This window comes from Pyxicephalus adspersus, chromosome 1, assembly GCF_032062135.1.
Source record: "Pyxicephalus adspersus chromosome 1, UCB_Pads_2.0, whole genome shotgun sequence".
Lineage (NCBI taxonomy): Eukaryota > Metazoa > Chordata > Amphibia > Anura > Pyxicephalidae > Pyxicephalus > Pyxicephalus adspersus.
In genome coordinates, this window is record NC_092858.1 from 142,059,085 (window position 1) to 142,084,080 (window position 24,996).

At 36.6% G+C, this 24,996-nt stretch overlaps 1 protein-coding gene across 2 annotated transcripts in view; it reads right to left on the reverse strand.

The window, feature by feature from the left end:
* Positions 1–536: 536 nt before the first annotated feature.
* The window catches only part of CUX1 (cut like homeobox 1), a 213,536-nt gene continuing 189,076 nt past the window's right edge, over positions 537–24,996 (reverse strand). For both annotated transcript variants that reach the window (XM_072429632.1, XM_072429638.1), the window contains 4 exons: positions 15,079–15,381; positions 13,011–13,199; positions 10,954–11,218; positions 537–10,238 (listed from right to left, as the gene is read on the reverse strand). In XM_072429632.1, coding sequence (XP_072285733.1) covers positions 9,551–10,238; positions 10,954–11,218; positions 13,011–13,199; positions 15,079–15,381 — 1,445 coding nt within the window. In that variant the 3' untranslated portion in view covers positions 537–9,550. The remainder of the gene's footprint in view (positions 10,239–10,953; positions 11,219–13,010; positions 13,200–15,078; positions 15,382–24,996) is intronic.

Below are 24,996 nucleotides of genomic sequence, written 5' to 3' on the forward strand. Positions count from 1 at the left end.
ATATGTCAGAAAGGTAAACTCATCTATGTCTTTGTCTGCATTGGATAGGTATCCCAACAGGAAGTGAGGGGAACTTTACCTGGAACAGATGTCAGTAAAAACCTAGGACAGGCTATATCCATTTCCCAATATATACAAACCATTTTGGCTGGAGTTGGAGCAGTCATTGATTAAAAATTATTATTGATACTTATAGTTAATAAAAAGTGGGACATCAACAATTATTCATGCTTACAGTCAGTAACAAGAAACCAAAGTATTCCCAAAGCTTTTTTTTTTTGTATGAAGTATGAAGGTGAAATGGTTATTCAAGGCTTCAGCCTTTACTGCATCTTCATTTTCTTTTCAACAGAGTGCAATAAATTTTCTGCTATTGTAACAACAGCAAAACAGTTGGAACCAAGGAATTTCATAACATAAATCCATTTTAACACAGAAAAAAAACAACACATATAAAACACACAATATACATAGCTGCTCAATTGTAAATGTTTGCTGTGTTGACCATTGAAAAGAATGACAAAACCACCAATGACTGTGTTTGTATAAAAGATATTTACTTCAATTATCACACCTAGGGTGCTAGTGAATAATAATAATAATAATAATACATTGTGTGAGATTCATACAGTGATATTGCTTCTCCATATCATATAGGGACCGTTGTACAGTGCTGAGAACAAACATTATTATGGCTACCCAAACAAAGACAGAACAATGCCTGCTGACGGGACCTCTATTCCCACTGTTGCCAGCCATAAAAAACTTGTACTATATGTCTGAACAAATACCGATAAAGAAAAAGCTACAAAAGAGGAGTCACAGCAACACAACATGGGCTTCTCAAAGCTACGTGTACAAAAATTACACCTTTTTTGGTCAGTTGGGTCTCTTGTGAGGATTTTTGTTTTTTTTTTCCATCTTTAAATTTGTGATTGTGAATAACAAACAAGCTCTAAAACATCTAAGACTTAATGAGATATTTGAACAAAAAAAAAAAAAGAAAAAAACACATAAAAAAAGAATACTGCTAAAATGTCAGACACCACAATACACTGGGGGAACTGAGCTTATTCAAATGTTCTCAGGAAACAAGGCTAAACAAGGATAAAACAATAAGTACATCACTTCTGAGTTCATCTTGTGCTGTGTTAGTAGTCAGGGCATTTATCAGCTGCACCCATCTTCATGGCAAGTAGTTATTGCACAAATATAAAGAGTTAGTTTCATACTAAATAAAAGGGACATGAAAAACATTTTTTTTTTACAGGTGACTGTTATCTTTGGATGTAAGCTTCTATGTCCGTCACCAAACAAATGCATTTTGTAGAAGACTTGACACAGAAAATCCAAAGGAAAAAAAAATTAAAACGGAGTGATTTTCAAATAATAAAAAAGTCGTACTGGTTTGGGGCTGTAATGTATTTTGAAAGATGCGAACATATGTAGTGGCAAATTTTTGGTTTAAGCTCATGTCAATTAATGCCGAGCTTAAAGTTTACATGGATAGCTTTTAAGATTCATTAGACTGAGGACTAGTTAACAAAAATTAATGCATGTGGTGAAGCTGCTATATAATTTTTTTTTATATTCTGACTATTTTCCTTTAAAGTCTAAACTGTTGACCTGAAAACAGTGGAGGCAGCCATTTTGTAGGCTGGGCCAAATTATTGACACTAAACCACAATGGAAAGTGCTTGCAAAAAAGTATAGTCGTCATTCTTTATACCAACCAACTTCTGCCATTTAAATTAGTAGGGTAGATTAGAATATTAATATGAGAAGCTGATTGGGTATGGCAGCAGAGATGGCTCCCCTTTCATGAATCATGGTCAGCAAAGAAAATGGCTGTTTTCACTGTGGGCGTAGGTGACAAACTCCTTCAAAAAAAAAAAAAAACAGTCTGCAGAGATGACTGGAACTGTCTCAGTAGATATTTTTTGTAACAATGTGAATGAAAAAAATTTCATTTTAATAAAAACTGAAATTCTGTAAAACAACATACTATATTTTGTGAAATCTCTTGAACATTTTTGGAAGTCCAGAATACAAAGTGCTATTTACCAATTGATACTCCAAAGCATATCGGAATTGATCTTTTCTTGTGTACGTAACAATTAGAATGATATGCAATTGGTATACTCCAGCTTCCTGCATTACACACAGCCCTGAATCTATTCATAAAGAAATCGTACAAGGTCATCAAAAAAAAAAAAACAAAAAAACTTTTTACTGCAATATATGTTAAATAAATGTATGCTTTTAGGCTCTAAGAGGCATGAGGCAAGACAAAAAATTAAAAAAAAAAAATATTTTTCCACAATGGTTATAAGGCTTATGTCTGAGGTACACTAACAAAAAATAGTATTTTGTGAAAAAATAGAAAAATCTGTTTCTATTGCATCAAGTAGAAGGTTCAGTAGCTCTATCCATAGTAGCAAGTCTACATTGTTAAAAGAATTTATACCAAGACTATACCTGCCAACATTCCAAATCATAAGACTATTGGCATTGTTCCTAACCTCCTAAAGAGCCATGTTTACAGGGATGTCTTACGGCCCACTCAATCACCAGAGCACAATATTGCTGAAAACACTATTTAGGAATATTAATTAAAATAGTGTTGTTGTATGTTTATTATCATAGTAACCCAATGTTTTAAGGCACGTTCTCATTCTGGGTATATAGTTGCCTGCGTTCCTTTGCAAATATTCTTTCTATAAGGATCCTGGGGATATAGCTCATCATTTTAATTTTAATTCCAAGATAGTACTCTTTGATAAAAAATAATCATTCTCTGATCAAGGCATTGGTGGTCATTAAACATCTAGAAAATGCTTACAAATCACAAGATAAATGAAAAGTTCATCAATGGAAAACCATCAGATGGGATTTTGTCTTAGACAGCAATGTGTGGAGTCTAATAATTCTGGAAATAAAGTGTGTAGTGTTATGTGGTCATACCATCCTCTTCACCTTCAAATGGGGGAAGACAAAATATCCAATCCTGCCCCTCCTTTCACCAAGTTCTTAAGAAAACACAAATGATTTCTTTAAATAAAAGAAAACAAAACATTTCTTCAAATTTAGAAATCTGATCACCACACTAGAACACCATATTTATGAAAGTGGGAACACGTTTTGTTTTCTGGTGATCAGGCTTTTAAAAATGGGGAACAGAGGTACCATATTACCTCTAACGTGGCAATTAGTATCTCCTTTAATTTGAAAGTAGTTTACGCAGCCACATATTGCTTATTTGTATAGTGGCAGCAGAGGTTGTGACCAGGGTGTCATTATTTCTTATTGGATATCCTACCAAAGTGGGGATCTCTGTAGGCCTTTAAAAACTTAAGAACAGATCTGATCACAACTTTAAATAATAAAGCAAACATTGGAAAACAAGTAACAAAACTGGTGATTTTCTCATGTGATTGCTACTTTAATAATTATTTAGGACAAAGGATTGTGTAAATCTGTCTTGGAACATTTATTGGTCCCAGTGATTTTATCTATGGTTGACATGGAAGACTAGCAAGTTTATTTAATATTCTCTTAAGCAAAACATGCCCTAAAGCTCAAAAGTTTTGACTTGATGCATCCTATGGAAGCAAAAATTATCTCTAGTTTGCTAAAAGCTAGCTAGCACTCTGTATTTAGAAGCTCCCACTTAATCTTTACTGTCCCATATATATAAACTAAGTCACTATGTTGATTTTTTTATGTGTTTAGAGATGTGCTTGTCCTATGCATTATCTAATGATATGTTTTTCTTCTAATATGACTTTAGGAAATATTACCACACGGATCAGAACCTCAGACACAGGCTCAGATGCCATTAAGTCTATTCTGGAGCAAGTCAAAAAAGAGCTGCAGGTTCTAAAGACTGGTAAGTGTCCTTGGCCATCTACCTGTATATGAGTATTTATAGTAAAGTTACCAGATCCCAGTTTGAGGACTGCAACATCCTATCAAAAATGCAATGCATCTTGAGGCTTGAAGTTGCTCACCATCCAGAGCAGGCGTGGGGAAACTACGGCCCCCGGGCCATATGCGGCCCGTTAGGCTTTTTTATATCTGTCCCGTTGAACTCTCTCTCTACTTCAGCGGCTCCGCTGAAGTAGATCTGTGGCTCTGGCCAGTGCCCCCCACAAAGGGTCAGGAGAAGGACCCAGCTGGGGGGGCCGCACCGGCCAGAGACGCGGCCCTTGTTCCCTGTACAAATCCCGGGCTCGGGGAAGTGGGCGGAACAACAAGCCCACTCTCCCATCGCAGGCTCAGATCTGCGTTGGGAGAGTGGGCGGGGTTATGTCATCATGATGTCATGTTCAGTGACACCCGTCTCGGCACTCCATCCATCTGATCCTAGCCCGGCCCCCCTGCCAAATTTTAGAACCTATTGTGGCCCCTGAGCCAAAAAGTTTGCCCACCCCTGATCTAGAGGGAGTATTGTTCCTAGATTAAATCGAAAGTATGTGGATAGTGTAGGGGGGTGTTATTCATGTGTGAGGTTTTTAGCACTGTATGTTCCTGCTTGTGAGAACCATCCTCGCTAATAGCCCTTGCAACCACTATCACTAAGATAGGAATTGAGAAAATATACAAAAAGTGTCATGTTAATTGCCTAAAAAATTAAACCTATTCTTAGTCATATTCTTAATACCTATAAAAAACATAAAAATATGTGTTGAGCACAAGAGGAGTAAAAAAAGAGCTTTGTTTGGCTCAGAAACCAGGGGCTGTCTGCAGACTATGATACAGTACACTGCAACAATATTCTCTGTTTAAGTGGTCCATCCATTTTCTCTCAATATTAACACTAGGCTACGCATTTTGGCCACAGTCATTTTATATAATGCTCTAATATATCCAGTATGGGCTAACAGTGGGAAATCTATGTTTGTTATCTTTTGCCTTTTTTTTAAAGTTGTTATCTTGTAATAAAATGCTAAAAATCAACAGGGTGCACAAATGTGAAATGAGGCTTCATCATGCCTCGTGCAGAAAACATTCAGATGTTATGTAATCCTAATTCTTTTATAAATCTGGATAACATTTACCACTTTTACACCATTATCCTTTCAGAGAATTAACAGAATTGAAAGGAAAACCAGATATGAATGAAAGATACTTGCTCCTATCACTATACAATATGTGAGGAGCAATAATACTGGGGACCTGTGACTCTATGGGGCTTTAAGCAATCGGTCCTCTGCACCCCTGCAGTGCTAAACTAGAAAATAACCTTTTAGAGTCTATCTGCAGGGGAGTTTTCTCCAAGTTTGGGGAAAGGATAATTATAGCTTATAATTAAACCAAAGGTACTGTAAAAGGGTACTCTGTTTGGTTCTATAAATAATATGATTGCATAGATTACCATTGATTTTGACCAAACCACACAGCTAACTTAGTACCCCTAAAAGCTTAAGACCTGATACTTAAACATACAATAAAAAAGCCCAATCTTAGGCCACTGATGAATGGACAAGATTCATACACTATGGGGTAGAGGAAAGTAAAAGTATTTTCTCAGATTTATCACTAAAGTAAGTAAGTAAACCTTAACCTAGAATGTTAAATACTAAAACAATTATGTAAAGGAGGCTAAAGTGAGTACGTGTATAGAATGCAGTTGCTCTTGCAGTCATGTAGTTTGTGCTATGCACATAGCTGCAGTTGTCGCAGTACTGGTGGACTTCTAGATAGAGCCATTGGGACTGTCATATAATTAAAACTGTCAGATACAACACACAGTGGATAGAGAAGGTTGGTAAAAAGAACTGCACCTTTTCAGCTACATATTACCAGAATAAATGAGAATAGCCTTATCTGCATTGTGATCCACGGTGAAACTAGATTTTAAAAGTAAGTTAGATCAATTAAAGTAAATGTCATTTCAACAAGACCTGTCCTTTTGTATGTGAACTTGTATGTGAACTTTTAATATTCTGAATCTATTTTTTAGTATTTAGGAAAGTTTGAATGAAGACAAAAGATGCCCATAGAACATATTTCATAGATTTGATCTGCAACAAGATAATACTTTATGTGCCAATTATGTTTAAGGAAGATAAAAACTGGTAAATGTATTTTTCATTACATAAATAAATCAGGCACCATTATCCATTTTAAAATCTGTAAGGATCATAATCTTTGTATAAACTCATGTTTGCTAAAACCACTGGAAAATTTGGGCAACCCACTGCGAGGGTCTAGTAAATGCACCACCTAGGTGTTTCTTAGATAAAAAATACTCCAATGTACTTAAGCTTTTCTTTTAAAATACTTAAAATTAATCTAAACCTAAAAACAAAAAATGTAATATATTGCTGTTTTTCAGTAAATAGATATGTGGGCATTATTTTTTTTAGTCTTTATTTTTACCTACTGATACTGTCAGTTACATACTCCCATGTCCTATAGTCAACAACAGAGATGGGTAGCGTTTTGTACAACTCAGAGAATGCTATGAATTTAACAAAAGAAGATTGATCATTTAATGAAATAGCACAAAGATCACCTAATCATTGAGCTGCTGCTCCTTCACTATCCAGTCAGTCTTGACCAAGCTCTAACGCTTTGACTGCAGTGGAGAAAAATAAATGCCAAAACCTGGCTATATTGTCCAAGCAGGGGGATCAGAATTAGAAAACCAAGGCAGGTCACACATACACTTTTTAACTATGTAGAGAATTTTGCCTACACCTACCTACACTTGCCCTGTTATTATGTAACTGTGTAAGGTATAGCATACATAGTGGCGGTAAGACCAAAGTGCCTATTGGTAGGATTAGGACAAACTGAGGTTGGCTTATATGTATTAAAATAATTTGGAAATGTTGGCAGATACAGTTTAATAAATTGAGGATCTAAATGTGATAGGTTGCCAAGTAAACTTTTAAAAGGTAGTATGACATCCAATGTCTACTTACCCCAGAAAAGAAATTTGATGTTCAAGATGTAATTTCAATTACTACATCAAAAAAAAAAAAAAATTCCCTACAATTTAAAAAATTGTAATTGCAGCAGCTATGGGGCAGGTAATTTCAGACAGGCCAAGCACAAAAATTGTGTGCTGCACAATCACTAGAAATCCAGATTTTAAATTACTGTTGACGTATGCATTAGAAAATCTGAAGTTGCCAGCTTTTGTCTGCATACTTACATTGTTAATACGTGACTGCATTGGAGGTCCACTACAGGTGGAGACACTCTCAGAATACCCGCCAGTTGGGGTAGTCATTTAGTTATCCAAGCCATCTTACTTGGCTCATTTAAACTCATCCTTTTTATTTTAATTAAATAAATATCCATTTATTGGGATAAAAGGAAGGAGAATCTGTACTTTTAATCTACTTTTTTTTCCAACAAATGGGTTCAAATATGTTGAAAAAATGTTAAACTAATATTGACGTGCTGATATCTTAAAAAAAATGTGATAATGATGACTTAAAAATATGATTTTTTAATAACTAGCCCGTTTTTGCCTCTTAGAGCCACTTTCCCCTACTTTCATTTTTTTTCATTTTCTGTATTGTTTATCACCAAGAAATTTGTCTGTCTTAAAACCTGAAGTGCTACTGCATCTTACCAATGCATGTAAAGAGCATTTTTTGTGGTTCTACACATAACACATTTTCTACTAAATAATACAAGCTCAATGAGGTTTAGCATAGGAGAGTGTAGCTAGAAACACAACTCACCTATTCCCTATATGAAAAAGGGACCCAAAATAAAATCAACAAAAAAATGTAATATTATTAAAAGAACGTAAGTAACAAATGCACCAAATAACGTCATCAAAAGATGCTGACCTAAGACACAATGCTCCAATGATACACGATAAGATCAAAGAAAAAAAAATCTTTAAAATCAATAATATACAGTATGACAACTACATCTTGTAAATTATACCCAATACTGCCGGCAGTCTATCCCTCTAAAGAATATTTGCCCCCGTTTCATCCCTTCCTAACAATCAGATAATAAAATACAGCACCTATAAATAAGCAAAAAAAATATATATATACTGAAATCATCTATTGTTAGTTTTTAAGATATGGCGATAAACGAGCCTAGTTCAGCAAATCTTGTAGAAGCCATAGCAGATCAACCAGCTTATTGAAAAAAGGTGGCAGTAATGCACTCTATGTGTGCACAAATACATAAGAAAATACACAGACTTATAAAATTGCATACACGGGTAATCTCACACGTCTCTGTTCTCTCTCACACACATATTGACAGCTAGAAGGAACAGGATACAAATTGGAATGGGTGTCGTACTTAAAACAAGAGCCGACGTTTGTATAAAAAGATTGCTTAGAGCCACAAATGCAGTGTTGTTAAACGGTTGTTTTGGTTTTAGATTCTATTTACATAGTACTAGGTAAGAGGTTCGTTGTGTTTCTGTATTTTTTTTTGTTTTTTTTTTACAAAAAGTTTTTGATTAATCTGCATTTAAAATGTCTCTTATACTCATTCTGCTGGCAGCATATTTGGTAATAATATAACTTATTAAAGTCGGATGTTGTCCGTTGAAGTAATACAACAGATAGAAATTATTCTATGAAGGGAATACTGTAAGGGTGTACTCATCGCCCACTAATCAACCAGTACAGGTCTACCATTCCAACTTGTACCCTTCTGCCCTCCCAAAATATGAGGTCTGATCAGCGTGCTCTGTGGTTAGAGGTTAAAAAGCAGATTATAAAATACCTAAATTCAGATCTTTTTTTTGTCCTGATTTGGCCTAAAATGGAGTGTAATAAACAAACTCTGATCTGGAAAAGACCAGAATCGGTTAAAGCTATGAAACAATGTGCACTGGATATCTATTTTCACTAACAAGTAAAACACTACATCAGCTACCACAAATTAAGATATTTTCCTGATGTGACTTTTTGTTAGAAAATAAGTGGAGTTGGTGTGTTTATTTCATTTCAAAGTTCCAAGCAGGTATTTTTTTTTCTTCTTGAAAATAAGATTCCAAACTAGTGTGTTTAGAGTCAGTTGACTGTGCAATCTCTTAGTGGCAACTGAAACAGCTACTAAAAATGAAAACTAAAATAATAAAAAGGACAACATTTTTTCCTGAAAAAATCTCCTCCTTTTCCTGGTATAAGAAGATCATAGTGTATTATCGCTCTATGGCCATTACATGGCAGATAAAAAGCCCCAATAACTTTGTGGGTTCAATCTTTTTTTTCCTCTATTTTTTTTTAGATTTTTTTTGTACTTTTTTTTAAGCCCACGTTAAAAAAGTGGGCACAAGGCAAAGCTGTAAGTTATTCCAGAAAGTGTGAAAATCACTTGGGCAATAGTAAAAACACTTCAGGGTACAAAAAAGCTTGACTACATATTTCAGTTTTCGTCCTCGAAAACACAACATAAAAGTGGGCTTAATGCTCCTTTTTTTGTATTCTATATGCACCTTGGCCTATGGCGTTTTTGCCCTGTGGCCTGCAGGGCGATAAGTGCGCAATATGATATAACCAGTGAAAAGTCCATTTTATTTCCCTAGTTTGCTGGAACCAGGGTTAACTTAATCTCAAAACTCCCATTCGATGGGCTCTTCCCGGCTAGCGGCCTTCTCTAAACGGTGTATTATGCTGTTCAAGTTTGCTGCTTTCTTTTTCCTCAAGGTGTTGTCCCGTGTGTTTTTGGAACTTGATGTCTCAGAAAAGCTGAACAAGCTCTGGATAGAGTTTCCTTTCTGTGAGCTTGTACTTGGCACGCTGGAGAGTTTCTCAGAATCCTCATTAGGTTTTTGGAAACCTTCCTTTGTGGAAACCAAGCTTGAGGCAGCTGAGGTAGAGGCATGCTTTTCAGTAGCAAATTTCGGTGTTGTGTCAAAAGTTTCTCCAGAACACCGAGTTCCAGGAAAGGAAGTCCGACTCTGCAGCTTTCTCCGGCCTTCCTCCTCCCTATCAACCGAGCTGTCTCCGTCTGACCGGGTGGCTTCTAGTTTCTCAGTAGATCTGACATCTTCACCTTCTTCAAAAGCTGAATCAGTCTGTCCTCCCTGAGACTTTGAGTTGTCGCTGTTGAATTCATCGCCTTCTAATACTCCATGCTTTCCATCACTTGTGCTTTCCATGTCTACTCCATCACAGCTATCTCCTTCTGAACTTTGGGCTGCTCTACTGCTTGTAGCTGATGGAGAATCACTGGAACCAATTTGCCCATGGCTACCTGCTTGAATTTCTTCAATGAACAGTTCTCTGCGTATACGAGACCTGCAGAAGAAACAAAAGCAAGTTTTACAAAATATGAAATATATTCAATCTGCATGTAACATGTATTGGCTCACCGACAGCTATTTTTTCCTGGCTATTTAAATCAAGTTGCCAAACAAGGTTTTTATGTCCAGACTAGTTCATTTGAACATTCAGTAAAATAGTGGCACCCAGCTACACTTCTCCTCCTAACTATACAAAGTGGACACACATAATATTTAATGTATGGAACATTAGAAAACACAAGAAAAGAAAATTGTGGACTGTTAGAAAACGACAAACTAGGAACCCTTTAACACAAAACTGGTAAGGAACACTGTTATTGCAGTCCTTTTACAAATCAATACTCACCACAATCAGCATTTATCACTGAATCCTGGGCAGTTTTAACCACCCTGGAGGTATGGGGGGAGGGGGTGCAGATTATCCATCTGGGTGAATACATTAGTAATTTGCCAATATATTCTTCTCCCAAGAAGATCTAGTCACAGACTGGCTAACAAGGTCGCTGTGTGTCCTGATGGTTGGACTGAGTGAAGCTAAACTTATGTCTGCATGCACCTTAGCAATAGCAAACAATACAGCCTATCATATAGATATGCTATTGGTTGAACGTTGCATATTCTCTTTGCACTGCCCAAAACAAATTCTAAAAAGTTCAAAGCAACTGTACCACAATGTATATTTATATTCAGTATAAAATAGATGGTTTTACCTGTAATTATGGAACCAGTTAATAACAGTACTGGTTTTCAGGTTCAGCTGTGTGGCAAGCTCCTCTATAGTTTTTGGAGAGGGGTATGGCTTTTGCTGGTAAGCCCTTTTTAGAGCTTCTTTCTCTTCTGGAGCCAGCACCACTCGTGGCTTCTTCAGCTGATGTTGTGGCTGGGGACTGGAACCCTGGCTGTAATCCAGGCCTGCAGATGGAGGCTCACATGGCTGACTATCACTCACCGAGCTGTGTCGCCTTTTCATGTATGCTGCAAGTAAGAATGAAAGCCATTTATTATTTTAAAACAAAAAAATACAAAGTAATCAAATTGTATATTCAACTTTAAAGTCAAATTTAAACCCTAAAAAGAAGAGACAAAAATAAACTGTTTAAAAAATAGATGAAAATCAATTTTCTGCACCTGAAATTTCACTATATGTTCCCTAAAGATCAAGTTTCAAATATAATTATTTTACTTATTTTTTTGCTATATGTTCAGCATTAATATATTAGCAGTATCTGGTATCTTGTATCATTCACAACCCCAATGATCTGAAAACAACTAGATACATGCTTGACCTGTCCGATTCATCCTAATGTATGATGTACAAACTGAAAAGAATCTAGGAGTCATGGAAGAGAAGCAGGCAAGGCAGTAACGTAGGACCTAAATTATTAAAGCTCTCCAATACTAGAGAACATAGGAAGAATCTGGTACAATCCAACTAATCTGGAATGGATTTAAAAAAAAACATTTGCTAGTTGGTACAAATAATTTGAAGGGACGTTCCTTGGAAAATGAGCAGACAAAGTAGAGAGGCAGCCAAAAAGAATTCAGGGGTGCAATTCTAGAAGCTTCACCAGCAAAACAAAAGAGGTGCTGGTTCCACTATGTAGAGTGTTTGACACAGTAAACAATTCTGGAGACCTGACTTCAGTCTCACTTCGAAATCAGTGTTCAACAATTTTTTTAAGCTGGGGGGAAGAATTAGTAGGTGAGTGTTGGCTGCTGTATTGTGACCCAACTGTTCAGTAACCACCCAAAACAGCTGTGTGGTTACCTAAAGTTGCTGGGTGGTGCCCCCGGCTAAAAGGGGCCAGGGAGAACCCTGAATATGATTATGAGAAGATAATACATGTCCAGACAAAATGGTGAAAGGATTGAGGGATAAAATATCTCACTAGAGACTGCAGGAACCTAAAATATCTTGAGGAAAAGAAGAATCCTTAAAATTCATTAAGGATGTGAATAAGGTTTGGGGGGCAGCTTTTAATTTTGAAGCCTAAGTCAAGGACAATATGACAAGACCTTAAACTAGTAGCAGGAAAGTTCAAAAGTAACCTTGTAAAGTATTATTTTGCTGAAGCAGAGATAGAGGCAAGGGCTAATATTTGGAAATGAGAGCAGTAAAGATAACACAAAGGCTAGACTGTCCAATTAATGCTTCAGATTTTATTGTTTCCATATATACATGCCCTTAATCTGCCATATTTCAAACAAACAATTTGAATATTAGGAGAAAAATCTATTCCATATACTAAAATGGCAGGGGGTCTATGTATATATATACACACACACACATTTATACACACACACACACACACACACACTATATATATATATATATATATATATATATATATATATATATATATATATATATATAGTTTAAACTATTTGTTTTATTATTTAAACTAAATATTTCCGATAGGATATATACTGTAACACATATTACTTTTGTTATACAATCACTGTAATGACAAAGTTCCCTGACCTTATAGTCAAACAATATATAACCACTAGATGGTGCATGAGACTGTCTAATCTTTACTAAGGCACTATAGCAATTCTTTCACACCAACACACAGCTCTACTACCAATAATCATTTCAAGTGCTCATCAGCGTTCAAAAAACAGTGGGGGAACACAGGTTCTTGAATTAAAATACACGTTCATCTCATTTTGATTTAAATGAATATGAAATTCTGAGGTACACTGTCCCTAGTATTTCAGCTAATAGCTCAATAAAAACTTTGTAAATAAAATAAAAACAGCATACCTTTTTTTTCCATCCGCTTCATATCCATGAGCTTATCAACATTATTTGGGTCATTGAGCCAAAGCTGCATGCGTACGAACGGTTCTCTTCCTTTCAAGCTAAGTTTATGCCATGGCTTTGGTCTAGCCAGCAAATCAGAAACAGAGCCTTGAGTGAGACCAAGAATAGTTTCCCCAAAAAGGCGTTGACCTAAAGAAAGAATAATGGGTAGAAAAAATAACTAAAAAATAATGCATGAAAAATACATACACTGAATTCTTTAACCCCGCCTAGCATTCTAATTATGTCAGTATTTCTATGCAAAAAGCATTACAATTTTTTGCATGGAAATGTATTTTATATTGGAGGCTTATAAGTCTTAGGCATAACTCAAAAATATGTCCAATATATGTCCAATATTTAATAAATGTAATAAAAACTTAACTAAAAAAACACAAAAATCTGTTAAAAAAAGGGTGCATAAAAATAGTGAAACCTGTAATATACCTGTAAAGATTTCTTTGTATTGGACTCAATACAGTTATTTTGTATTGAATCCAATACAAAATAATTTGAATTTCCCGCTGCGCCTCCCGCACGAACTGATGCATGCACTGACGTCACGGGGAAACCCCGGAGAACGTCTGCAGTCGCTGGGAGTAGATCGGAGAAGGACAATGACACCCGAGGACTTGGACAGATGAGCAGCAGAACGCCAGAGGTCGCCAAAGTAACAAGGTAAGTGGGTTTTTTATTGTTTTTAGCGACCCAGAGTGTCCTCGGGCATCGTTGTCCTTCTCCGATCTACTCCCGGCGACTGCAGAGACGTTCTCCGGGGTTTCCCCGTGATGTCAGGGGACTGGGGATTACCGATTTCAGCAAGTAAAATTCAGCCCGAATCACACTCAGGAACACCGCTAGGGGGGTTAAGGCTACAGGCAAACCACAGGGTTGCTTATGGTATATAGCAGAGTTGTCTAACACCAGTCCTCAAGGGCCATATACAGACCAGTATTTATCATAAATACAAAATAATTTTCTCACTGAATTTACTTTAAATTAGTAAGGATCTTAGCTCACAGAACTTTATTTGGGGACCACTGGAAAATAGGCATGAAAATCTATTTAATGTAAGACTATTGACTATTCTGGTAAAATGATCAAACAAGGACATCGTAACCAAATAAATGACCCATCAGAGACATTTGTCAGGCTTTGGGCAGTGTATAAAGATATCCAATAATATTAAGTCATCATGGCTCTTTCCCATTCTTTTCTAAACTAAACAAAAAAGTTCTAATTACATCATCACTTTAATGAACAATGATCTGTCCCCATGTTTAGGCTGGGTCTACATGGACATTTCCCCCAGAGTTTAACCTGAGGCTTTAAAAGCCCATGTTTGAAATTCCCCTGCATTCTAATACGTTAATCTACACCAGGACGTTTCCTTAAGGCATTTTTTTTGCGTTACAGATAACGCTCCTTGCAATGTTTTAAAAATTAAAACACAGGGTTAACGCAAATTAACACGTCTATTGATTTCAATAGGGGCACTTTCTTGCGTTTCTAAATGCTTGAAGCGTAAACGCAGTAAAAATACGGGAAAACGCGGGTTAGTCATTTTCCAGCTGTTTAAAGACAAGCTTTAAAATGTGTAAAAACACAGTGGGAACGTTTACATGTGTTTTTAAAACCTTTCGTGTAGACCCAGCATTAGGTACATTAATAGTATCTGCTCCTCTCATGCAGACAATATTTACTTGTATAAACAATAATCTAACAAATGTTTTCTTTGCGGCTTTGATGGGACAACCACGTGTGTAGTAACATTAAAACTGGTCTTTATAGTACGATGTGTAAATTTGGTAGAAAGCCATTTGTACAGCAGCTACATTGAAAACATAACCACACCTTAGAAAGACAGACAGCATAAATCTGGGTGGAGATGGAAGGATTAGGAGGAAAAGTGTGGGCAGAAAACAATTACATATGTAATAATATTATATAATTCTGTCTTCTACTGTTAACACTTTCACAGAACCAGTCATGTTCCCTAATAAGTGTCTTTTAGGGGCCTGTACCATACCTAAATTGTTATCGGTTAAAACTTCTTTGACTCTCTTGGTGATGCCATAGGTATCCAGTTCTGGAGACATGGCTACCAGCTCTTGGATGCTCAGAGAGGAATGCCCAGGAAATGGAAGAGGTGTTGCTGGCTGAGAGTCACCGGCTGTTGCATCGCTGGACTCCTGCGCTTCTCCTTCTTTGCTGGTCTCTATCGCAGGACACGGCTGTTGCACCAGTTCTGTTAAACTCTTTACTGATTCACTGGAGCTCATTGGAGATTCTGGAGCTGGACTACAGCTGGTTGAACTCTTTGGAGTATTTTCTGTGTAAAACAATAATTCCCCTAATTAAAAAAGTGTTTTTCATCATATCATTATAAAACACTAATACTTTGAAATAAAAATTGACTTATTGTATCATTAAGAGACAACAGAAATAAAAATTGGCACTACATAAAAATTGTAAGTGAATTCAGTACTCAACTATGCCATTAAAACAAAGTATTATTATCTCTAATATAAAATCTAAAATAAAAAAAGGAAATCGTACTCAAGGCTTGTGCCCACTCAAACTAGTCCAGTCTTTAATAAACTTTTTACACTAGGGGAATCTTGAAATAATTTCCAGATCTCAGGGAACCCTTGCTGAAACTGATTGTTTGGTGTTTAACGGGGAAAACGCTGTCTGAATTGGTGATCAGTGGAAAAAATGCTCCCTAACAGCGGTGATCAAAATGCCCCGACTTACAGACCATTAGAAAAAAGCATTATTGGTGTCATGTTGCTGGTTTTGCCAGATTGCACTGAAATCATAACTAGCAAGCACCGCCAAACAGATGGTAAGTCAGCCGCAACTCAAGGAACCCCTACACAACTTTGGAGGAATCCTAGAGATCCAAGGAAGGTTTAGATTGACCTAGACCAGTGTTTCATAACTGGGGTTCTGTGAAACCTTAGGGTTCCTCCACAGGTTGTTGAGGGTTCTTGGAGCAATGAGCACTTAGACCCAGGTCAGTTTATAAGACACCAATGATCTTTCTGGCTATCTGTAAGGGTGACATTCTTCCCAATGACCACCACACTAATATATTGTGATCTGTGGATATGATAAATATAGCAGGGATTTCCTGAAGGTAAGACCTGAAATTTATTTCAAGAGGTTCCCCAATGTTTAAAAGGTTGCAAAACACTGACTTAGCCTGTGAAGATAAAACTAGTAACTGTCCCAGAACAAGTATTCAGCCGATGAGTCAGGAATTTATTAAAAATAAAAAAACTATGTTGACTTAAAGAACCATACTACCATACAAGTGCATGGCTGGGGCTGCTTTAGTCCAACTTACAAACTATCAATATAAATTCAAAAAACAAATTAGTAAATACCATTTCCAACCCAAAAGTCAAATGCAACCCCTATGAAAAAAGTATGCAAAAAAAGAAATGTCTAATGAACTGCAGCACTACAACCCCATCTCAATAAAATTAATAGTAAGTTGACATTTTCCATGCTCTAGTAAATGTTACATAATCCCCTTTCACATTCATGGCCCTGTCTAACCTGAGCTTGTGTGTCATATGACAATCCAATTTTATATATTGAGATTAATGTCCTCTAATATTACAGCTAAAAGAGGCCCCTATTATAATACATAGCAGCTAATATAGATGACTAACAAAATCAGCAGCGGCCAGCTCGGTTGACTAATGATGTCAGCTGCTGCTATCATTAGCGATTGGGACCAGATATAGACACACTAATTCACTATTTGGACCTGATGCCGTTGTTACTATTACTTCATGAACAGCGGCAGCTGCACATAGTACATGCAGGCTTCAGTACAATTAAAGTGGCCAAGGCACGCACATATTAAAATATAAGCCCTGATAGCAAAATAATCTTTTCTTTTACTTAGCCTTTACAAACTAGCAACTTTGGTAATGTTTTTATCAAAACCGTATCCCAAGGTATGATAGACCAGATATAAACCACTTAATGGATTTAAAAGTTGATGACCATTCAATGTATCAGAGTCTCCGTTAGAATGATATTTCTTTGAATTTTTTATTGTTTATAGGGCATAGTTAAATCTTTGCCTGGTAAAGAATATATTTTACATATGACAACTTGACAGCTAGCCGAATAGAGCAAAGGAACCCACGCACTTGTTATAGGTCTGATCTAAAGGTAATAAGCTTGTAAAGCCTTACTGACTTATGCCCCCTGCGTGTGCTTATTGCGCCTATTGACAGATTTAGGTATGTACTCCATTATCTGCTGTATTGCTGGTAGCAGTAACCATGCAGCCCTCTATCTCAATACAATTACCCTATTTAGCAATACAAGTCCTCCAATTCTTCAGTGGCGATACAAGAACCATAACAAACTCCAAGTTACAACAGTTTTATTGGTTCTTGTATCATGGCTATATGTAAGTGGATAGATCTGCAATCCCAGCTGAGAGGTTTGTTGAAACCCAAAATGGGATTGTGGGGGTGAAATCCCAAGACGGGGTTCCTACATTGGGACCTGATGTCTGTAAGCTCTGTACCATCTTTAAAGTCTGATTTAACTTTCTGTTTACATCAGCTAAATACATTCCAGTAAACCTTGGTTTTCATTTCTTATTTTAAACATCTTACAAAAGCCTATCTCCTACTGTAGACAAGGACCTGCGCTTGTTGTGTGTAAGCAGCTGTATCTCTGCAGAAGAGAGGATGTATTTTGCTGTTTTTAGAACCATAGGTAAGACCTCTGCAGAAGGACCTCTGCTTAAACAAGGAGAGCGAGAGAGCAAGAGTCATTTTCTAAAGGAGGCTTTTTTACTTGGGCTGTGGCTTTTTTTTTTAAAATAAGGAAATAATAGATATTACATTGTTCGGTTTAATGCATTTGCAATGTGATTAGCAAATTACAACTAAAAGTTACATTTAGCTCAAACTATTTTAATAAGTCATTGCAGTGAAATATTGGAAAAAATGCTCCCATAAATCAGAGTACAGGGCAGTACAGAGACACCTTGCTATGGTTCATATTTGCAAAGTAAGCAGTTGAGAAATGCCCTAACTTGACATAAATTAGACCAGGCCTTTAGTTGGCTAGTTGAGCTGATTGCTGCCGGAATTTCCTGTTCTATTGTCATACATCTGTGTATGCTTTAATATTACTGTTACAGCACCTGTACGTCTTACAATGCATCCCATGGTGGATGATGCTAGCACTTCATTAATAATTATTAAGAACAAAATATGTCAGTTAAGTCACTCAAGTAAATTTTCCTAAATTATCACACATTTGGGAAAAATTGATATTTGGCTGACAGAATTTGAAGTCTGATAGCAAATACAATTGAAAATGGCTTTTCATCTCAGCAGTATTTTGACATTTTAATGTATTTAGTCAAACTGTGATTTGTGATCCACTGAGAAAAGATACATTTGTATACTCAAAAAGTATTTGATTGTGCCTTCGTAGTGTGTACATGGCAATGTACACCAAAAACAAAAGGTCACCGCCCTATGTATTTTACATTAACACATGGTAACAGCAGTGGAATTAAAAATGTGCACACACTTTTTTTTTTTTTTACATTATCCTCCGGCTAGTCCTGAAAGGAATGATACGTTTTTTAAATCTGATTGCTTCTTTGCTGTAAACCCTAAGGTCACTATAAACAAAATATATAACACAGAAAATGTTATTTCTGTGCAGGCGGCTGGGAAACAGTACTGTAAATTTGACCAGATTCAGCCAAGCGCAGGAGCAAATTGGCAGGTCATCCATCTTGCTCACTGTACACTGTCAGGGATGGCATGAATTCCCTACATGATTAACAAACTTCTACTTGGGGCTGCATCTTTTAACCTACAGCAAGGACGCCATTATGGCTGCCCGCCTGATATAAGCGTTCAGAGCTTACTTTAAGTTTTACTCCGATTTTGTTCCCTGAATCAGCCTAAACAAATCTTGCAGAGCAGCAAGATTAATTACTGCGCTGTAGTGTCCTGCACCACATAAAGCGTGCTTGGTTTTTTCTAAGGTGCTTCTAGGAGAGAGGAAATGACAGATGAAAAGGATAAACATTTGGAAAATGATTAAAGCCATATACCGTTCTTGCATGGCAAATAGAAAAAAAAAAAGAAAAAAGAAAAGAACAGAAAATTGCTTGCAAACAAAATTGGCTTCCATGGACGTGCCAGCTTGTGATCTGATACCGAGTAACTAAAACCATCTAAGACTGCTTTATTTGTGTGCTGCATTCAGATGGATTGTGTACCTTCCAACTGCTGTGTGTAATAGGATGAAGTAGACACAGACAAAAACAAATGAAATCACTGTTATGTGATCAGAATTCTGCTTTTGTCAGCCTTTCGATACTCCCCAGGAAACAGAACATTATAGGAAACTTTGAAGAATGGGCGTCCAGTTTTAACACACCTTCAGTCCCTTAAAAGTAGAAAAGTGAACCAAGCAAGATTGCACATGAAACATTTCACCTATTTCCTTGCAACTCCTGTCCTTCATGATCTCCACTGGGCTTAATCATTTGCCAGCTTTCATTTCCTGACTGATGGCTGATAAAGCAGTCTGCAGATATCTTCACAGGAGTAGTTATTTCTGCATCTCTCATGTTCACATCCTCATAGCAAATATATAAATAAGCAAAGAGAAAGCATCTAGAGGGATGCTGGAATGCTGTCCTGTACACAGCGGGCTGTTCCCTCCTTCTAGTCCCTACAATATTTTTACTTACACTTATGAAATTAGTTACTAATGACTTCCTCGCTCATAACCTCATCACACGCACGGCTCCAAGACTTTTCTAGAGCTGCACCGACTCTCTGGAATGGTCTTCCTCGTCCTATTCGGCTTGCTCCTACTTTCTGCTCATTTAAGAGAGCACTCAAAACTCAAACCTTCACTACTTCCCACCATTCCATACCCCCCCTCTTATTGTGTGATACTTCCCCCACCTCTTAGATTGTAAGCTCTTTGGGGCAGGGTCCTCTGCTCCTGTGTCACTGTCTGTATTCGTCTGTCATTTTCAACCCCTATTTAATGTACAGCGCTGCATAAAATGTTGGCGCTATATAAATCTAATATTATAATAATAATAAAATCAATGCAAGATATCTATCTATAGGATCGAAAGGTCTAATCTGTCACTAAGATCTATCCTTCTATCAGACCTGTCTATAAGACTAAGCTATTTATCCGTGAGACTGATATAAATATCAAATATCTAATCTATTTTATGTAAAATCCTTTGACAAAGCAAAACTGATAGGAAAATTATAGGAAGATAAAGAAAATGCCCCATTATTTTCAGTATGGGAGAAAGACAATTTTTGAAAGACAAATCTTCTGTTTATCAGATCCCCCATTTAAATTTCCAGACACGGCCTTCAATTCTAAGTAATAATAACCTAAATTCCATTTAGTGTTTATTTGAGCAGTCAGGATAAAGTCATTTCTTATTATCTCCCCGCTGTGTAAAAAACAGCTGGAAGGTAGGAAGTCAGCAAGCATTTTCACCAAAAAGTAATTATTGTAAGTGACATTTTTACTGCTGGCGTGCCATAAGGCGTACTGTGCATTCAGAAGGACAAGTTGCTGAAATGAAATGGCAGGGTGCTCTGTGACATTTTGACAAGAACCCAAACATTATTTATCTGATGACTGGTCTGATACTGTTCTTTACAATACGACCAGAGTAAGGACATGCTAAAAACAGTCTAATTCTCTGTGGCACAGGGGAGGTATGCGGTGTGGCATTTTACAAGAGTGGCAGTTTATATGGCTTTGAGTGGCACAAAATTCAAGGATGGATAAAGCAGTGTGAAAAAGGGCATCTGCCCACTTTGTACAGACACTACATTAACTTTCAATGTGAAATGTAAAAAAATTCTTTGCCATATATTTGAAGTACTAAGAAAACTTAAAAAAAAGACAGAAAGGAAACATTTTGCAATTTTTTTTTTTGTGCTGGATAGAAAATGATGTCCAGCATTAGTCACTTCTATATATTTTTCTCTACATCACTCAACATTATACATAGGTTAGGTCCAAAGGTCGGGGACCACTGCTGTATAATACAGAAGTCACATATAAGCAGATATTTCTCTGAGGTTTTAAAATATATGAGATTAACCCACTGATGACGAATACCATTGATAATGAAGTAATACAAACATTAGGCTGAAGGTACTGAGCTATTACAGAATGCTTAATTGCAAATATTCATTAAAAGAACCAGAAGGTAAATCAAATTCTTCACTCAAGAAGTATGAATTTAGGTCTGAATAGTAATTTATTTTTAAGTATGACCTACCAAAGATAATCAATAAAGATAATTAAAGTTATTCCCCCCTCCTCCCCAAAAAAAAGAATGCATAACTTAAAGCAGAGGAAATAAAAAGAATAGTTTTATCTCAAACCTGCATCCCAAACTTTTTTTTAGGAAGGACCAAAGAGGGACATCTGTAACTATTTAAAATGCTAAAAGCTTTTACGTTTGGAAAAGTTGTGTATGAAGTTGTGTTTAGTTGTGTATGAAAAGTGATTTCTGCACTTGGTAAATTCCTTGAAGAAGCATGTCGAAAAACAAATCAGATGCTACCAATGATATTTGAAAATGTGTACATTGTTGCTAATATTGTCATTTATGACTTTTAATCAATATATCTAATAAATATATAACATATTAATGCCACATAACTATGGCAACTTTCTATGGTAGTTCAGCCATAAGAAACTTGTTTTTTTCTATATATGTTTGGAACACCTAACTAAAAAAATCCAAAGGCCTCTGTTAAAATATGCCTAGTAGTCCACTCAAAATAATCTGCTATAAATGATCCACTAAAAAAAAGAAAAGGATAAGGGACTGCTGGAGCCCCATTCCCTCTTTCTGTCAGGGCCATCTCAGATCTCTTACCTTTCCAAAGAAAAGACTAAAAAGAATCTAATTTATTAAAAATATATTCTTTAAATTGGAGAATTTTGTAAAATATTTAGGAATTTAGGAATGAGGACCATTTGCAAAATATTAACACGTCCCACTAATGATAAAGGCAGTTTAGTCCAAAGCTATATGCAAGCAAAGAAATGCAGTACCATCTTTAATAACGAACATGAAATTTCTATCGTCTAAGGTTTCAGTGATCGATGGCTTCCTAAATCCAAGAATGTATTATCTACATGAACAAAAGAAGCATTGTTATAAGGACATGGTGCGTGGTTCCAAGGTTCTATACTAAGCGAAGGTTAATGGGTCAGAAATGGATTTTCCCAGGGCACCTAATCAAACACACAAAGCTTTGTGCATGAACACAAATGGACATGCATACATGAATATTTTGCTCTTTTTTTTCTTGCAATCTATGTTAAAACGCACAGCTGGGGCTGGCATAAACAGAATATCTAGTCTACAGATTTCTGGAATTGCATTAGACTTTTAAGACTAGAAGAGCTTGTATCAGATGTTAAGAAATGGATTCTGTCGTCCCACACAAATTTTTCAAATGGATGATTCAGAAATGAGAACTGATGAATAACAAAATGAAATACTGATACCATTTTTTGCTGTCATTAAGAAAAGCCGGCATATATAATTTATCAAAGGTGCACAAAACAAATATATTGTTTTCACTGCACTCAGTTTGAATATCCACATCATCAACTCTAAGGGCTCCATTTATAAAACAGTGAATTAGACATTTCCCTAAGTATTCCCTCCAGGGAATCTTACAGATTCATGTGTTTCAATTGCAGTAATGTGGCAGCCGGGGAATGTTTGAGGGAACATTGGCATGAGAACAATTTTGCATATTGTGGACAGGACTAACATCTTACGATTCACTAGTACATGGTGACATAATTTTGACTGTGGGAGGAAGACATCTTAAAAATGCACTGACTACAGTTTTAGCAGAACATCTTTGCCCTGGACCAACTTCCTGATTGTAAGGCTACATAGACATGTGCAATTGTCATTGGAAAGGATCTTTCACAATCCTTTCCAATGACAAACGACTGCACGATGCATGAACGAGCGCTGTACATACAGCACCGTTCTGCTCTATGGAGAGGGGAGAACCACGGAGCGGCAACCGGCTGCACTTTCTCCCCTTCACTTCCATTCCAATCGTTACTTTTCTGTCGTTCCACCAGGACGGTCATTCGGATAACCAGTGCTGTACACACGCAAGATTCTCCTCCGATATCAGCCCTGAGCCAATTATCGGACGACAATCATCTGACGTGTGTATGTAGCCTAACAATAGTAGATCATGGCCGTGCAAAGTGTGCCAGCATGGGTGCTGGTTATCACCAATAGGTGCCAGTGACAGAATGATAACACAGGAGCATAATTGGGAAGCAATTGTCACTCCATTAAAAGAAAAGCCTGAAAAAAGGTATTACTTCATTCACAGCAGGATATTTTTAAAGTTTGATGACAACCTTCATTAATACATTAATATGATAGCTCATGAAGATGGGATATTAAGTTTGTGGTAATGGTAGCACCAAAAAACAAATTTTTTATAGTGTGACTATTCAGTATATTGAAATAATGGAGGACCAATCATTGTCATAAATACCATTTTAGTACCTTGTTCCAAGCGGTTTAGTAGATAGCCAGATTTGTTTTCTGAAATCCAGCACTTAAAATTCCGGAAACATAAAGGAATCCCTTGGTGAGTTTTATAGTTGGTGATCAGGTGTTTAATCAATATATGCATTATATACACAGTACCATCTTCCAGAGCAACCTCTGCACTTTTTATCTTTATTTACAAGAATGCTGCAGAAGATGATGAATGTGGTGACAAGCATCTGTATTAAATGTCATTTGTCATTCTCTAGTCACCTTCGTTGTGCTGTCCAGCTCCTGGTAGCAAAGCTAATGATTAAAACGCCTCCATGCAGAATACACTGTCTATTCAACTTAGGTTCAAACACAACTTTTAGATCAATGTTCTGACAGTAATACAAGACTCAAACAAGGTAGCTCAGAGGGCCATTACACTGTATAATATGCCTTGTGAAATGTATCATTGACAAAATCTTGCATATGCAAAAGTATGCATTTTTTGACTATTTATATTATTTTTACTGTATCAACCTAATACTTTACCATCAGTATTGGAACTAATACACCCTTAGTAAGAAGAAGGTTTTATTATAGTATTCACCTAAATGTATCTGTGTGTGATTGTGTACACAAATTATAATTTAATTTTACCAGCCTGCATCAGGGTTATTTATCGCATATGTGATGGGTATCTAAGTCATAAAAATTACATTTAAACTTCTTGAACCAGCAGCAGTGTCTGACTGGTATTATTTGTACAGGTCTAAAAACTAGAGATTCGTTAAAGGTGGAGGAAAAATACTGATTCTGAAAAAAAAAAAAAACAGCATTACCCAGTCATGCCCGGTTTGCACTACTGAGTTTCTGTAATGAGCAACATTGCACTGTGATGTCATTAATTTTAAATGTCACCTTAGCAGCAGGTGTGGTTTTAGCTGTCCTGGTGGGCTTTGGCTGGCCATTAAAAAACAAATAGGTTTCCTTGCACAACTGTCAGCCTGGCCTTACAACCCATTTATGGTGAGGAAATAATGACCGTACACCTTTGCAACAATTATGTGTGTGAATTAGACATCCTGTAAAGGATCATTATTTTAAATAATGAACACATATGAAATGATGCATTTGCTTTTGGGCAGGTAGCTTTTGGAGTTGGGTTTCTGCACCAAGAACTAGTTAGCATATTGAAGCTGCCCAGTGTTTTACTAAAAATGTATTCCCTACACAAAGTGATTGGGAATCAAACTTTGGGGGCTGTCACTAGGAAAGATGAATTTAATTCTACCATTGGGGATCTCTGTTGTGCTGACAAACAAGTGGGGACCGTGATAACCATTGACAAGT